Below are 15,412 nucleotides of genomic sequence, written 5' to 3'. Positions count from 1 at the left end.
CTAATGTTTACTGTCTAAATATTAATAGTAACATAGAGCCTGTTTGATTATTGAGAATAAATAGAGATGCCAGCCTTTTGGGCAGACGACTCCTAGCCAATGCACTGCATATCAAAGATACGGCTACTACAGCTGGATAATAACTTTTATTTGATGCCTTTCTCTGCTTAAAGGAGCCAGAGCCATGTAATGTAGTAGCTACTTCCCACAGCTGTTTGTGGAACGAGAATTTGTTCCTTGCTATCAAAACTGAACACAGAAGCCACAAGGATGAAGTATTTCCAAGGAAAAATCTTCCAGTCAGTATAAGAATGAGGATTTTCTTATGACAACAAACTTTTCCTATTCTCTCTACAATTTTATTTGGCATCTGTAAAAGCTACAATATTTCTGATTCAATCTTTTTCTTTCTCTACTTCCCAGTAAAAACAACTTCAGTTGTTACAAGGTCGAGGCAGCTCAACATTTTTAGGTTGTAAATACGTTTGGTTTTATTATCTTGTGGCTGCAGTGACAACTATTTTTCTCGTTTCTCCAGCATGGCAGCTTATGCACTTCTTTGAACACGCAAAGAAAGTCAGCCACATAAACCAGAAGCAAAGAGTAATATGAGTTATGCTGATACATTTTACACAGACTCTGCATTACAGATTTCTTATCCATTGGGAAAGAGTCTAATTTGCCGGGTTTTCAGTCAAATAATGCTTTTCAGGCAAGTAAGTCACTTGCTTTCCAGGGATTTAGATTCCTGCTTCCTAAATTTACACAAGGATTATGGTACCAAGTGGGATTTACCAAAGCATAGGAATGATACAAATGGGATCCGTATCAAATCATGAGTTTCTGAGAACTCGCATGACACTTAGGCTCCTAATTACTATTACCATTTTTGAAAACCAAATTAAGGCTCCTAAATCATAGAATCATAGAATCATAGAATGGTTTAGGTTGGAAAGGACCTTGAAGATCATCGAGTCCAACCCCCCTGCCATAGACAGGGACACCTCCCACTAGACCAGGTTGCCCAAGGCCACACGCAGCCTGGCCTTGAACACCTCCAGGGACGGGGCCTCAACAGCCTCTCTGGGCAACCTGTTCCAGTGCTTTACCACCCTCAAAGGGAAAAACTTCTTCCTAATGTTCAATCTGAACCTGCCCTCCTCTAGTTTAAAGCCATTCCCCCTCGTCTTGTCACTACATGCCCTAGTAAAAAGTCCTTCCCCAGCTTTTTTGTAGGCCCCCTTTATGTACTGGAAGGCTGCAATAATATCTCCCCAGAGCCTTCTCTTCTCCAGGCTGAACAGCCCCAACTCTTTCAGCCTCTCCTCATCGGAGAGGTGCTCCAGCCCTTGGATCATCCTCGTGGCTCTCCTCTGGACACGCTCCAACAGGTCCATGTCCTTCTTGTGTTGGGGACTCCAGAGCTGGATGCAGTACTCCAGGTGGGGTCTCACGGGAGTAAATCACTAATGATATGTTACAGTGAAGTATTGTGCACTTGCACTCAGTTAGCTCACACGCTAGAAGCAGCACAGATTTGTTAGCAGGGCACTCTTCCCGTGCTCACCAGCACAGATTACTGAACTTCTGAAATAGAGTATTTTGGTCCAGACGCAATGGTGTCGTAATATGTTCTTTCTAATGGGGCTTATACAGCTCTGTACGACCCCGAATACTGCCTCGTAGAACAACTCCAAGATAGATTAGGAAAATCTAACATAGATAGTTAGTCCCTCGGTTGAAATTTGACTTTATAGTGTTTCTGTTCTTTTAACTTTGGCCTTGATTCAAACCAAAATACTGTGAAATATGAAGGGCTTGTACCACAAGAACCAAGAAGCGGAAGCCTAAGCAGACAAAGAGCAATATTAAGGAGACCTTACTCTAAATGTTGTATCCAAAATGAACACTTCTACTTCTATTTTAACTCCAGAAACCCCAAAATAATGTGTCATGGGATTTTTTTAGATATTTCTGTCAAGAAAAGTAGACATTTCTACTGAAAATTTCAGAATTAGAAAATTCCTGTTTAAACAATCTGGACATTTCATTACAAAGTCCTGATGTACAGAAGAAATAACAGGTTTGGGGAAAACTAAGGGAAAGATTTCTGTTTCCATTTCCTCTGGCCTAAGATATCTGATTATGAAGAGAACTGAGTAATGGGAATCAAGAGACTTATTGAGAATTTATGATGGTAGAGATTCTGCAAAGAAAGAATGGTGTAGATTTCTGGCCAAAGAAAACATATATGTTTCTAGCCAAAGAAAACTGACATGCAGATTTTTAAATAAGAATTTATTTCCTTAATTCATAAAATGAACTTTGTCCAACCACTGTTTTCTGGTTCCAAAGGAAAGTAAGAGAAGATTTATTTTAAAAAAGTCAACTAAGGAGGTAGAAGTCTGTCATAATTTCTCAATTACAACATCTGAAAAAGAAACAATCCAATGTGATCTACATTGTTTGCCAGCAATGGTGCTTTATATCAACTTGTTTGTAATTAACGGAGGGGCTTTTGTGTTATGTTTATTTTTAAAAAAAATATGTAATAGATTATTATCTTCAACAAGAATTTCTGGTTTGGGGCCTTGCTTTACCAACATTATAGTACATAAGCATATACAGTTTTTTTTACAACTGGGGTTTGGGGTTTTTTGTGCACCAAGCATTAAATTATGGTTGTGTAACCACCAGCTCTGGTAACATTTCTGCAGACCAAATGTTTGTGATGTCTAATCTCTGTTTGTTGCCAAGTAACCGTATGATATGTGCTAATATAACATCTGCCATACTGGGTTTGTTTAGCGAGCTTTATTTAAAGCTTAGCACATCAAATGGACAATAAGTGCCAGATATTATTGTTCTCAGGCATGTCCCCCCATGTATTTTTTTTGGTTTTGATGTCTTGTGGTAGACCTTGATTTTCTGCTATGTTACAAAACAGAAAAGCTGTGGAAACTGAAACTTCAGAGCTTGGACTTCAGACAAGATTTGTGTAAAGATAATGCAAACCTGAAGTCCTCAGTGCTAGGATGTCTGCTGTTACAATGGGAGGGTCTGTACACACAGTATAGAACCAGGCAGAACATCTGTATGATAAGTGGCACAGTTGTACAGTGCAATTTGCATGGCATGTTCCCCAACTGCACCCCCATCCTGTCTGCTACATAGACACTAACTACCCAGGAGACCGTGGGAATTCTCCAGACTTTCTAAACCTGATTGTAAGTGCAGATAATTGCTGAAAATTAAAAAGCAGGTGGAGACCTACTGGAGATTATTTGATCCAATCCCCTGCTCAGAGCAAGGTCAGTGAGGGCAGGTTGCTGGGAATCGTGTCCATTTGGGTTTTGAATATCTCCAAGGACGGAGAATATACAATGTCTCAGAGCAACCTGTATCTGTGTGTCACCAAGAAACAAGAAGTTTTTTCATATGTTTAAGTGGGATTTCCTGTGTTTCAGTTTGCACCCATTGCTTCCGGTCCAGTCACTGGGTACCACTGAGATGAGTGTCGCTGTTGTCTTTACTTTCGTTTCTTCTCCAAGCTGAGCAGTCCCAGCTCTCTCAGCCTCTCCTTGTGTGAAATGCTCCCATCCCTTAATCATCATGGTGGCCCTTCACTGTCCTTATCCCAGTATGTCTACATCTCTCTTGTATTGGAGAGTCCAGCACTGGACCCAGCACTCCAGATGTTTCTCATCATAGCTGAGTAAAGGGGAAGGGCCATGTCCCTCAACCTGCTGGCCATGCTCCACTTATGCAGCCCAGGGTGCTGTTGGTCTTCCTTGCTGCAAAAGCACATTGCTGGCTCATGTCTAACTTGTTCTACTATCTCAAGGTCCTTCTCTGCCAATCTGATTTCTGCTGGTTGGGTCCCAGCCTGTACTGAGGCCTGGGGTTATTCCTCTCCAGGGACAGGACTTGGCATTTCCCCTTGTTGAACTTCATAAGGCTCCTGTCAGACCATTTCTCCAGCCTTTCAAGGGCCTTCTGAGTGGCAGCACACCCATCTGGTTCATTAACCACTCCCCAGTTTTGCGTTCCTTCGTCCAGGTCACTAGTGAAAAAGTTAAATAGTGTTGGCCTCAGCACTGACCCCTGGGATACACTGACTGGTGGCAGGCCTGCAGTCGGACTTTGAGCTGCTGATTGCAACCCTCTCAGCCCAGCAGTTCAGCTAGTTTTTAACCCATCTTACTGTCTGCGTACTTAGTCCATCCTTCATCGGTTTGTCAGTGCCGCACAGTTATGTGCGGCAGTGTCAAGATAAACAGCATTGACTGCTCTCCTCTGGTCCACTGAGCCAGTTATCTCATGGCTGAAGTCTATCAGGTTGGTTAAACACAATTTCCCCTTTGTAAATCCGTGCTGATTACTCCCAATTATCATCTTGTCCTTCATGTGTTTGGAAATGGTTTTCAGGAATATTTGTTCTGTCACCTTCCTAGGGGTCAAGGTGAGGCTGGCCAGCATATGTTCCCAAGATTCTCCGTCTTGCCTTTCTTGAAGATGGGAGTGACATTTGCTTTCTTACAGTCCAAAATATCCCAACTTGAAAGCAAAAAGACCATTTGAATGGAACAGATCAAAAATAGCTGCCTGAGAGGACAGAAAAATTAATACGCACTCAAAGAGAAGTATGAAAAGCAAAAAAAATCCCTCACGGTGTTCACAAAAGTAGAAATTATGTATTTTTCTCACTTAATTTTTGGGCCACAAGAAATTATACTATGTACAAATTTCTAGCAGAGCAAAGACAGATTCATGAGACTAAATCACTCAAATAACTCAGAGAAAGAGGTGTACATGTCAATGACAGACGCAGACCAGCAAGAAAGAGAGCAGGTCACCTTTTCTATCGGATGATTTTGAAACAGCACAACAGAATTAAAAGGTTGACTACAAATTCTGAAATAGGAAACTCTATGCAATATGCAAAAACTTTAATTGCAAGGCCTTTAAATGTCAGCTCTATGGAAGGGTTGAAGTGGTCAGGGTGCATAGGGTGCTATTCCCTTTACAAGGCCTCCTCAGAGGCTGAGAAATCTTATTCTGAAATGTCAGCATTATCGGCAGAAAGATTTAATTATGAAAAAAAAGCATAGAATATCTAGAATTTGTGTTCAAAGGTCATGAGCTACAGTATTTCCAAGAACTATCTGCCCTAACTCTCAAAAAAAGGAGAGAATAATGAAAGCAATGCAGGAAGAGATTCACACATATTACTATTCAGCTCCTAAAATCAATGTCCTACAATAAATACCCTTAAATAAGGGAAAATACACTCCAGTTAGTTGGGTTTGAAATCTAAATCTGAGACAAGGTATACAAAATAATAGGTTAATAATGGAAAATAATGATACATTTCAGGGAAAAATTGTAATGATTGTGGAAAGATTGAAGTAAAGACATACTGAAATTCAACTGGCAAGCATGAAAGGGAAGCTGAAGAAGAAAATGTAGGTATCCCTAATTAATCACACAATATAAATGAGATTCATCCAGTAAGAATGCTAGAGTAATTGTTAAGAAAATGTGTGTTTGGTCTAGTCACAGAGCATAAACCCCTATGATACTTCCCTCCCTATATTTTCTATATTTTAACCTAGAGAAAAAAGGAAAGAGAATAGAGTGAGGTGAAATGTGTGAAAAGGAATCTATAATGATATGCAGAGAAATTTTAATAGTGCGTGTTGCAGAATGCTTGCTTGCTGTGAAATGTGTGAGTCTGGCTTTTCTTACTTGTTTGCCTAAGCCTCATGATTTATATAACTCTTTGTTTTGCTTCATGAATATGTAATCTGTTCAGGTATCCCAGTTAAGAATACTGCATATGTTTCTGTTTGTTTCACAAGCCTTATACAAGATTTATACAACATTCTACTTCACCAAAGACTCTTCTAAACAAAGGCATAACCTAACACGTAGATAGATATAGGAGCAAAAACCCCCAGCCTCTTATGAATGGATCTAACTGCAAATAAATATGGCTACAAGTAGTTACAGTAGGGGTCACGGTCCATGTACATCCCTCAAAAAATCATTAGTATGGGCTATCAGACTTAAAAAGTGCTAGGAAACGACTTCCCAAAACTTTTCATTTGTCTTGGAATAGAGCAATAGCAGAAACTGCAGCAGCATATACGGTTTAACTGAGGTGAACTGGATTTGCTTAATCCTGTTCTCACACAGTGGTAAAGACAAGGATGTTTTAGGGAAAGCTTCGTGTGGATGAAATTGTAGAATAAGCTGAACTCAAACCAGAAGCACAACACATGACTACTAAAGCATGCCAATTGTAGTGGTCTTCTCTGTCCTCAGCTTATTTTATCTGCTAGGTGGTGTCACTACAAGAGCGAAAGGAAGAGTTTGCGGCTGCACGAAGTGTCAGACCCCGTTGACGTGTTTTATAAGAGTGCCCAGTTACATGTGACAAGCAACAGGTGTGTGCGCCCTCCTCAAGCAGTATAAAAATGGTAACGCAAAGCATCCACTTGTGGCACTCTGGCAGGAGTCGTCATGGCTGTTTTGGCCTCGAGGACTCATATGAGCCAGTAATATAAAAATGGGAAAACAGACAAAATTCCTGCTGAATGAAAAGCTGGTGAGCGTCACCATTAAGTTGAAACATCAGAGAATCTCCTGGTGGAAGTGCCCCTGGATGTGTGGTTTCGTTCTGTTGGTAACAACAGCGTTTAATTAAAGGCACAGGTAATATATCACATGCTTGGTCATAGCAAAATAGCAGCAGCCATCTTGTTCACCATTTCTGAGTTTTTTTAGGATGATCTGATGTCTTTTAGATGGAAGTGGAGGGGCAAATTTAACAGAGCAAGCATGCAGACCAGGCTTTAGCATGACATCCTTTTCATAGACCTACCTAGAAAATCTCATTTCCATTATCTTGCTTTAGGGATTAGTTTTGTACAGAATCAAAGGCGTCATGCAGAGGAACTTTATGCAAAAGAGAAAAAAATATTTAGGATATTTTTGATCTTTTAATATTTTTAATCGTCTTTTTGTATTTTGGGTCTCTTCTTTTTTGTGGGGGAGGGGGGATTCTGTCCCTATAATAAAAGGCTTTTAGGATCCAAGCCTTCCGTTTTTGCTTCCCTTCCTTCTTGTAAGATCAAAATACAAATTCTAAATCTGCCGCACAAAGAGACTGCTAGTGTCAGGATGTTAGACTGATATTTCACTCAGTAGTTTTAACTACATATACTCTTTGGTTTTTTTAATATTTCCAGACTACATTAGCATCTGTGATGGCAGCATTTTGCTTATTTGTACTTTTTCCATGGAGACCACTGTGAACTGTCACTGTGTGTTCAAGAAAAATAACAGAAGAAAAAGAGTGATATATGCATCTTCTCTGAAGTCATAGGTGTAGCACAAATGTCACATCAGATTCAATCAGAGATGAGCAGGTAATGAAAACCCCAACATCTGGCTGCGGTTGCTCTTCTCCTCCAGTACACAACCTGTTGTTAATCACAGGGGACTCACAAGCTGAAAACATTTTAAAAGGCTTCTCGGAAATATTATTCCTGTCTTCTAAGAATTTGTTTTAGCAACGCCTCTCCTTTTGCCAATATGTATCACTGAAACTTTTTGCATAATAATGGCCTCTTTATTAGTTAACATTTTATCCGCTTCTGCACTTTCTTGTAGGAAGTGCTAATATTCTACTTACTGCATTACATAGTTCTTTTATGAAAATTTTCTTATGTAAAAAAATTGAGGGTTATAACTTCAGTTTGGGAAAAACATCAGAAGAAAGGGTTAGGTATGAGAAATAAAGGCTGGTTTTATTTGTATGCCCAGAGCAGTAGGGCTGGAGGTATTTTTAATATGTAGTAAGGAGAGGACAATGAGAAAGACATAAACTGAAAGAAGAGGCAGAATTTTTGTCTCTCCATGCAAGATTTATGGGAACATTTCAGAAGATAAAAGCTGATCTTCAATCAGTCATGGTGATAACTAAGTCACAGTAAGCAGCTCATTTATGGTCATATGCCCATGGCTTCACACACGTATCTTCAGCATCCTTATATGTGTCTGCCCTCAGTTTGAACTGCTTCGTTCAGAGTATAACCAGTCTTGTTCACACAGTGAGGCAGAATATTCTTACCGGGCTGCTGTGCAATTCATGGCATACGTGGTTTTAAATGATGCCCTTGTGGATGAAAACTAATTTGATTGTAACTGAGAAATGAGATTTAAGGTTGTTAGAAGTCTCAAACAGGTATAAAGAATTTCCTTTTTGTGAAAGACCTTGCCATAGATTTATTTTTTAAAAGGCAATGATTTCTCTAGTGGTATATCTGAATATGTAAGGCTATACCTATGTTAGGAGAAATAGAGAGAAAACCCAACATCTTTGCATTGCATTACTTAAGTTTTGTTCTGCTCACAATTGCTCTGAGGAGCCTCAGAGATCTCAATATTAATATTCAGCTGGACAGTGACTGTGTATATTAATGTTTCAAGACTGCAGGTTCAGGCCGCACATAACTAATTTTATAGCAACCTACTCTAGACTACTGCTACTGCATTATTTCTTTTACAGACATCACTATTGGGGAGAAAACAAAAATCAAACCCAAAAGCATATACCAGTGTTTTCCAAGGTACTGCAGTCATCAGCTGCAATGCTATAGTTTTTCTTCTTATTCTTATATTTACCTGTGATTGCTAAATATTGCCATCTACAGCAGCTTTTCATAAATGATGGCTTTCCGATGACAGTGCTTTATTTCAAGGGCCCTCTCGTGAAGTGGATATTTTAACATACTAAAAAAGAGAAAAGGTATTGTTTTAATCTCATTTCAAATCCTCTCCACTGCCATTGGTATGAGATTATCATGCTTGACGATGCTTGGTTGACTGTTGAGATGCGGTAGTTAGAGGGGTAAGCACACCACATGCACTTCATAGCCAGGCACTGCCCAACTCTGAGAGCAGGAGGAGCAGGCAGCAGTGCCAGGCACTATGCTGAGAAGTGCCTGAAGATTCAGCTTTGTATCCTAACATCCCCCCCCCCCGACAGAGGTGCCTTGTGCCCCAGGGTCATTTGCCTGCGCCAAAAAATAGCATAATAAGAAAGGACAAAAAGAAACGCAGGCTCAGAAAATCAGTGGGAAATTAAATTGTAATGAGGAATTCCCTTAGTTTCTAGAGGCAAGCTGAGAGATGGGGGATCTTTCCAAACTGTGGGGTGAATTCAAAGAAACAGTAAGGACTTCAGGAAAAAGGACTCCACCTCTCTGCTTTCTTTCCAAAGTGTAGGAATGTTTTGCCTTAGCTTAGTAACGAACTCTTTCCCCTATTTAATCCTGTGCTATAGCTGCAATACCTTCCAGGGAGATGGCAGTTATTTTTTTTCTAAAAATGGTCTAAGTTCAAAAACATAAGAGGTTTAATACCATTGCAGTTTTACATCAATAGGAAAGTTGAACAAGAAATACTCTAATATATAGATAACGCGGACTGGTCAGGTAAGGGAGCCACTCCTGTGAATTTGTGCCCTTGCAGGAAGTGCCCAGCCACTAACTGCCTTTATGAGCTGCAGACATTCCACACAGCCCTGTCAGCCTCTAAGAAACTAAGACTATTCGTAGTCATTATCATTTGTAAAGAAGAATCTGAAAGCACTTTGTAAAACAGCCATAAACACAGAACTTTGGAATTATTATTTTTCTATTATAAGGCTTGTGGGTTTTGAGGCAGTTCCATTTTTTGACGCCCAGATTAGTGATATTTTGATGTACAGTTTGCATTAAGCTTTTCTTCATTAGCCGTGTTAAATTCTAACAGGCGGCTGGTCTCCTCAAATAACAGAATTTTGCATAGAGCAAATGCATGGATCGTGACCATAAACATCTGAAGTCAAAGCGGCAGCTTAGAAAGAAGAGTATGGAAGTAGGTGGCTGATGTAAAAGTATTATCTTCTGGCTAGTTTCCAGCTGGGTGACTGATTGCGGTGGCTCTCAGTTTCATCACTGCAAGACAAATTGTTCAATGTGTTTTAAATGTACATCCAATCTGATAGACATGGAATGTGGATTTAGTCACTTTCTCTTTGAGCAAGATCAATGTATCTGCAGCTGAATGGTATCTCTGAAGTTAAATACTAAATGTTAATACAGCTTCAGAATTGGTTACTTCCCTTATGATTTATTAATTTTTTTTACTTTAGTTCATTTCAAATAAAAAACAAGTTTGACACATATTTGTTTTCAAACCATTCATCAGTGATGGTTCAGAAATCAAATATAAGACCGGCTGTAAACCTGATTTATGATCCAGCAGCTTTCCTTTGAAAGAATCTGACTTGTCAAACCCCATTTTTTTGAAAGGATTATACCAGTTTTGGTTAGCTTTGTCTCAGATATGGTTCTTGACTCTTAAGTGGGAAAGGAAAAAAAAAACAAAACAGGACAGCGATAGGGAAAGAGAAAAAGAGAAAGAAAAAGGGGAGGGGAAAGAGGGGGAGGGAGAAATGCACCCGTGCATCAGTAGGTAATAATATCCAGGAACTAAGGTTCTTGCCAAAAGACCTAAGAATTCCCTCATGCAAGAATAGGATTCTGAACACACTGTTCCTCCTTTATGACAACTATGTTGATAACTGCTACCTGGTGGGACCGTCTCTTTATTTTTTTAAACACATGCTAAAGAATTCTGGTTCTTTGCATACAGTACAGAGCAGGAAGTGCTTTTAAATTGTGGATATTTTTGTAGGACATGAAAATTATTGCCTTCCTACATCTATTCATAAAAAAGAATAAAAGGTATTTAACTTGTTTAGAAGACCAGCTGTAGTTGTGACTTTTGTAATTTTTGTTTGATTCTTGCTATTTAGTAGAAGTTTAGGAAGAAAGGATTATATTCTGGTTTTGCTGTTCAATTTAGTAGATAACTGTTCCTCAATATATCCATCGGAAAATTGTATTAATTTTGAATAGCTTGTTGCATTGGTTGACCCAGGCAAGAAGTCGCACCCCATGGTTTGAAGGATATCAAACAGCTGGTAGGAGATGCATGGGTCTAATTCAGAGTTTCTAAACTAGACGAGGATCACAGAAACTCTGGGCTGTCCATTAATGTTGCTGTCTGTGGAGAGTGTAAACTTGAAAGGGAGCTGGAGAATTTCGCACCTATGTCTCAGTCCACATGGATTAATTGCCAGGAAAACATGCATACATTTGCAGGCTAACAAATAGATAAAATAACAGACACTACAGGTGTTGGTTGACTGAGGGCACATTTCAAGTCACCTTTGAAAATATGACATTTTAAGTGTATTGAGTTTTAAAAATTATTTTCCTTGACTATATTGCTCCCATTCACAGTATTTCTCTACAGCTTAAAACTCTGGAATGCAGAATACCCAGGGATGCTTTTGCTTTTCCAGATAGGTGAAGGAGTTGGCCCTGGGAGATATGATTGCTTGCAGTATAGACATACTCCCAACAGTGTTAGGTTGGTAGGCATCAATAGGGAATGCAACACGGAAATACTGATACTTGCCCCAGTTGAGAGAGATTAGACTTGCACTGTCTTTTTAAGCATTAATTCTTCCTGACCACAAATATTGGTAACTGTCACTTAAAAATAAGTATACAACACAGTTAACCTCTGGTGTAGTTTTAATGCTGATCAGAGTTTTTATGCACTCCTGGATGATGGGACGGAGTGCACTCTCAGCAAAATGGGAGGAATGGGTGACAAAGTGGAGGGCAGGGCTGCTGTTTAGGGGACCTTGGCAAGTTGGAGAAAGTTGTGGAGTCCAACAAAGGCAAATGCAACAACTTGCTCTAGGAGTGGAATAACCCCGTGCAGCAGTGCAGAAACGGGGGCTGACTGAGTGGAAAAAAGCTTTGCAGGAAAGGTCCTGGCAGCCCAGGTGCACAGTAAGTTGAGCATGAGTTGGAAAAGGCCAACTGCACAGCTCTTGGCAAGAATATGACTCGCAGGTCCGGGAGGGCGATCCTTCACAGCTCTTTAGGATCTGTGAGGGCACATCTGGAATGCTGTGTCAAATTTGGGGCTCCCTGGTGTACAAAAAGACACGAGCATACTGGATTGAGTCTACTGCAGGGCCACAAAGTGGTTGGGGGCTGGAACACCTGAAGTGGTGAAATCTCCATCCACAGGGATGTTAAAAACATGACTGGACCAGGTCCTGACAACCTGCTCTATTGGACCTGCTTTGAACAGGAGGTTGGAGCACTGGGCCTCCAGAGTGTTTTTCCAGCCTAGGTGCTCCTGTGATTCTGATGCATTAGTTACCTGTGTAATTTATTATTTTCAGTAATGTTTTATCTGTTAAGTTATCTGTTGAATCTCACAAGTTATGAGAAAATTAAACTGGGCACAACTTTTATAATAAATTTATACTGTTGTTGAAGGATGATTTATCTGCATATATTAACTTCCCGTGCCTATTCATTTAAAAGTAGGAAACCTCTTAGAGTCTTGAAGTACAGGACCACAAAAGTAATGTCGATCTTTGCTTAAACTGAGGAAAATACTGTTTTCTAATCTACTTTTTTGTTGCATTTGGAATGACTCCACCAGTTACTATATCTTTACATACAATGAGAGAACTTTGTTTGCTCAAAGAGTTTCAAAACAGATTTAGAACAACAGTGACTCAGAAGACATTATCTGATGAATGGTAATTGAGTTGAGAATGACAGAACTGCAAAACTAAATATAAATTCATAGTGGATGGTGTTTAAAAAATGGCAATGTGCTGATAAATTATGAGCCTTTACAGAGAAGTTAAGAAATAGGAATGACTAATTTTGCAGCTTAAGAAAAAATGTATTTTGAATCCTTTTCCCTTCCACCCACTTTAGCCCCCAAGAAAAAGAAAAATTAAAAAAAAAAAAAAAAAAGAGACAAAGAGAGCAAAAAAGCATTCAAATCGGTGGAAAGAAATGTAACAACAGCCCAGAGATGTTGCCGAAAAATCTTTCACAGCTGTGGCTCTCTCCAAAGGGTATAGTGCAGAATGATTTCCTCTAGAGAGTAGAAGCTGTTCTTGGAAGAATGAACTGAAAGAGGGTCTGTGGACCAAATCCAGTTCTCTTCCCGTCCTTGAAGAGATATGTTGATTCAGTTCTAGATCTGGTGGTTCAACATCCCAGACACCAATTGGGTGGGTTTATGCTCTGGTCAGATATAGGAAAACCTCTGTAGAGCAGAAACATGAGTTGATAATGGATCCATTCTGTAACTGCTACAAAGTTGAAATTAATACTGTAGATTTTAAAGGGCATTGATAATTTAATCAAAGAGCAGAGGAAACATAGTAAAGAGAATGCAGCTAAACTTCTGCAATTCAACTGACAGGAGATGAGTGTGTTTAGTAGATTAAACCCATACACATGTGGATGTGTGTGTGTCAGTAAGAAAGGGAACAGTGATTTTGACAAGTTGGAGGGAACAAATATTATAGAGTTATATCAAAATGTCAAATGTACTTTAAATGTCTGACAGCCCATAATCTGTGTTAAAGACTGAAGTATGAATTAATGTTGAAAAGAAAAATATCAAAATGTTCCAGGTTACTACAAAAGTTGGAGCTTTCCCATGAACATTTAGCATCAATTTTAAAGAAAAAAAAAAAAAAAGAATGTCCTTTTTTTCATATAGCATGCACTCATCTGTCAGAGATCAGTAAAGAGTACACTTGCTAACAACAACAAAAGTAGTAATAATCAATGTCACTTCTATGAGTTAAGTATTCAGATGATGGATGTAGTAGAATAGCTGCACTATTTAGCTGCACGGCTTGAACGTGCTTCAACAACCTTCAGAAGGTTTTTGACCACTACAGAACTCTTCCTATTCCCCAATTTGCATAAGTCTACTAATATTATTTCAGTGTAGATCAAAAGGGAGGAGGGAAGTCGTCTTATTGGGATTCTTGACATTATTTCACTGTATCCATCCCTTGGATTTTGAAAACTGAGCCATTTTCTAGTACTCCACTTTCAAAAGTTTCAATGGCGGTAATATCTTTTTAAATAAAATTTTCATCAAATATTCAGATTTTTTTACAGTAACTTTATATTATTTCTCTACTAATCACTCTACTTGATATAAAGGTAATTAAATGTTATAACAAACTATGAAATGCTGGATAATATTTATGAAAACACAAAATTGTAATATGTCAGTACATGTTTTTTGTGGGGATCTGAAGCGATGAGTTTCTTTAACACAAGTGTGTTCAAAACCTTAGCATGTGAAAGATTCTCAATTTTGGTGCTACATTTACTCTCTAAGCAAATACATTTACAACTACTGAAGGCATGAACATTATTTAAACAAAAGAAAAACTGAAGCATTCCTGAAACAATAGGTAAAAAATCAAGTCTTATTCTACCCAATAATAATCAGAAAAGTATATATGTGAATTTCTTTCTTTTCTAGCACCACTAACAGATAAACCACCAAAGCTTTTACACCCCTTGGAGAGTAAGCTAACAATTCAGGAGACCCAGTTAGGTAAGTAGCAAACACATGATTTCTATTCAAATTGTATGAAGGTATTTGATGTCTTAATACATGATGGTAATGTGATGGTATGTTGGCATTAATAATTTCTTTGAAAAGGCATTAAACATACTTTGTTTCCATGCAGAAATGTATCCTATACTATCTAGAAGATTGTTGTTCACAAAAAAATCATAGCAATTAATACTGAATACTAAGCTCTTGAATATTGCTTATACTGTTTTTTACCTTTGCTGAAAATTTATAGTTATGAGCGTACCTGAGCTTTTTTTCTAAACTTCCCCTTTTCTGTATATTTATATATATATATACACACACAAATATATATATATATATTGATATGGGATTCGGGGGGATTTTGTGGTTTAAATTCTGCTTGAAATATTTATTTTATTTGGAGATTGCTTACGGAATTGTAAAGATATTCTGTAATTATAAATGTTGTGCTGGTCTAAAACTATCCAGCAAACAGGGAGACATTAACATAATAGCATCTGATTATTCTGAATGTACAAATGTATATGGAAAGATAAATGGAGAGATACTGATGCATGAAGAAACCATTTTGTTTCACTTTTTCTAGCCTAGTTGATGGTGGCTATGTTTTGTCACTTTGGTCTCTTACTGCTGTACAGGTAATTAAGGCTCCAAAGCTAAAAGCATGAGTTACTACACTTCGCAGGATATAACAATCCATCTCCTTTGTGGATTGACATGGGGGCAACTTGTAAGAAACAAACAGTCCTCAGTAGGTTACACTAGAATTAGGCTTTGGTGTCAGAACAGTAACCTATTGATATATCTTCTAGCATGTTAGCTACAGAAACAAATGGAAATAAATCTTGTGGTTGTCTAAATCCCATAGGAAGGAAGA

The 15,412-nt window shown here is 38.6% G+C and overlaps 1 protein-coding gene across 1 annotated transcript in view; it reads left to right on the top strand.

Moving 5' to 3' along the window:
* The window catches only part of IL1RAPL1 (interleukin 1 receptor accessory protein like 1), a gene marked incomplete at both ends in the record, with an annotated part of 677,390 nt that overhangs the window by 492,906 nt on the left and 169,072 nt on the right, over positions 1-15,412 (top strand). The window contains one exon of the mRNA XM_082498507.1: positions 14,455-14,529. Within this exon, the coding sequence (XP_082354633.1) occupies positions 14,455-14,529 (75 nt within the window). The remainder of the gene's footprint in view (positions 1-14,454; positions 14,530-15,412) is intronic.

Source organism: Vanellus vanellus (genome assembly GCF_965231255.1).
Source record: "Vanellus vanellus genome assembly, chromosome: 1".
In the NCBI taxonomy this organism is placed as follows: domain Eukaryota; kingdom Metazoa; phylum Chordata; class Aves; order Charadriiformes; family Charadriidae; genus Vanellus; species Vanellus vanellus.
The sequence above is the reverse complement of the archived record's forward strand: the minus strand, read 5'-3'. Positions and strand labels throughout refer to the sequence as shown.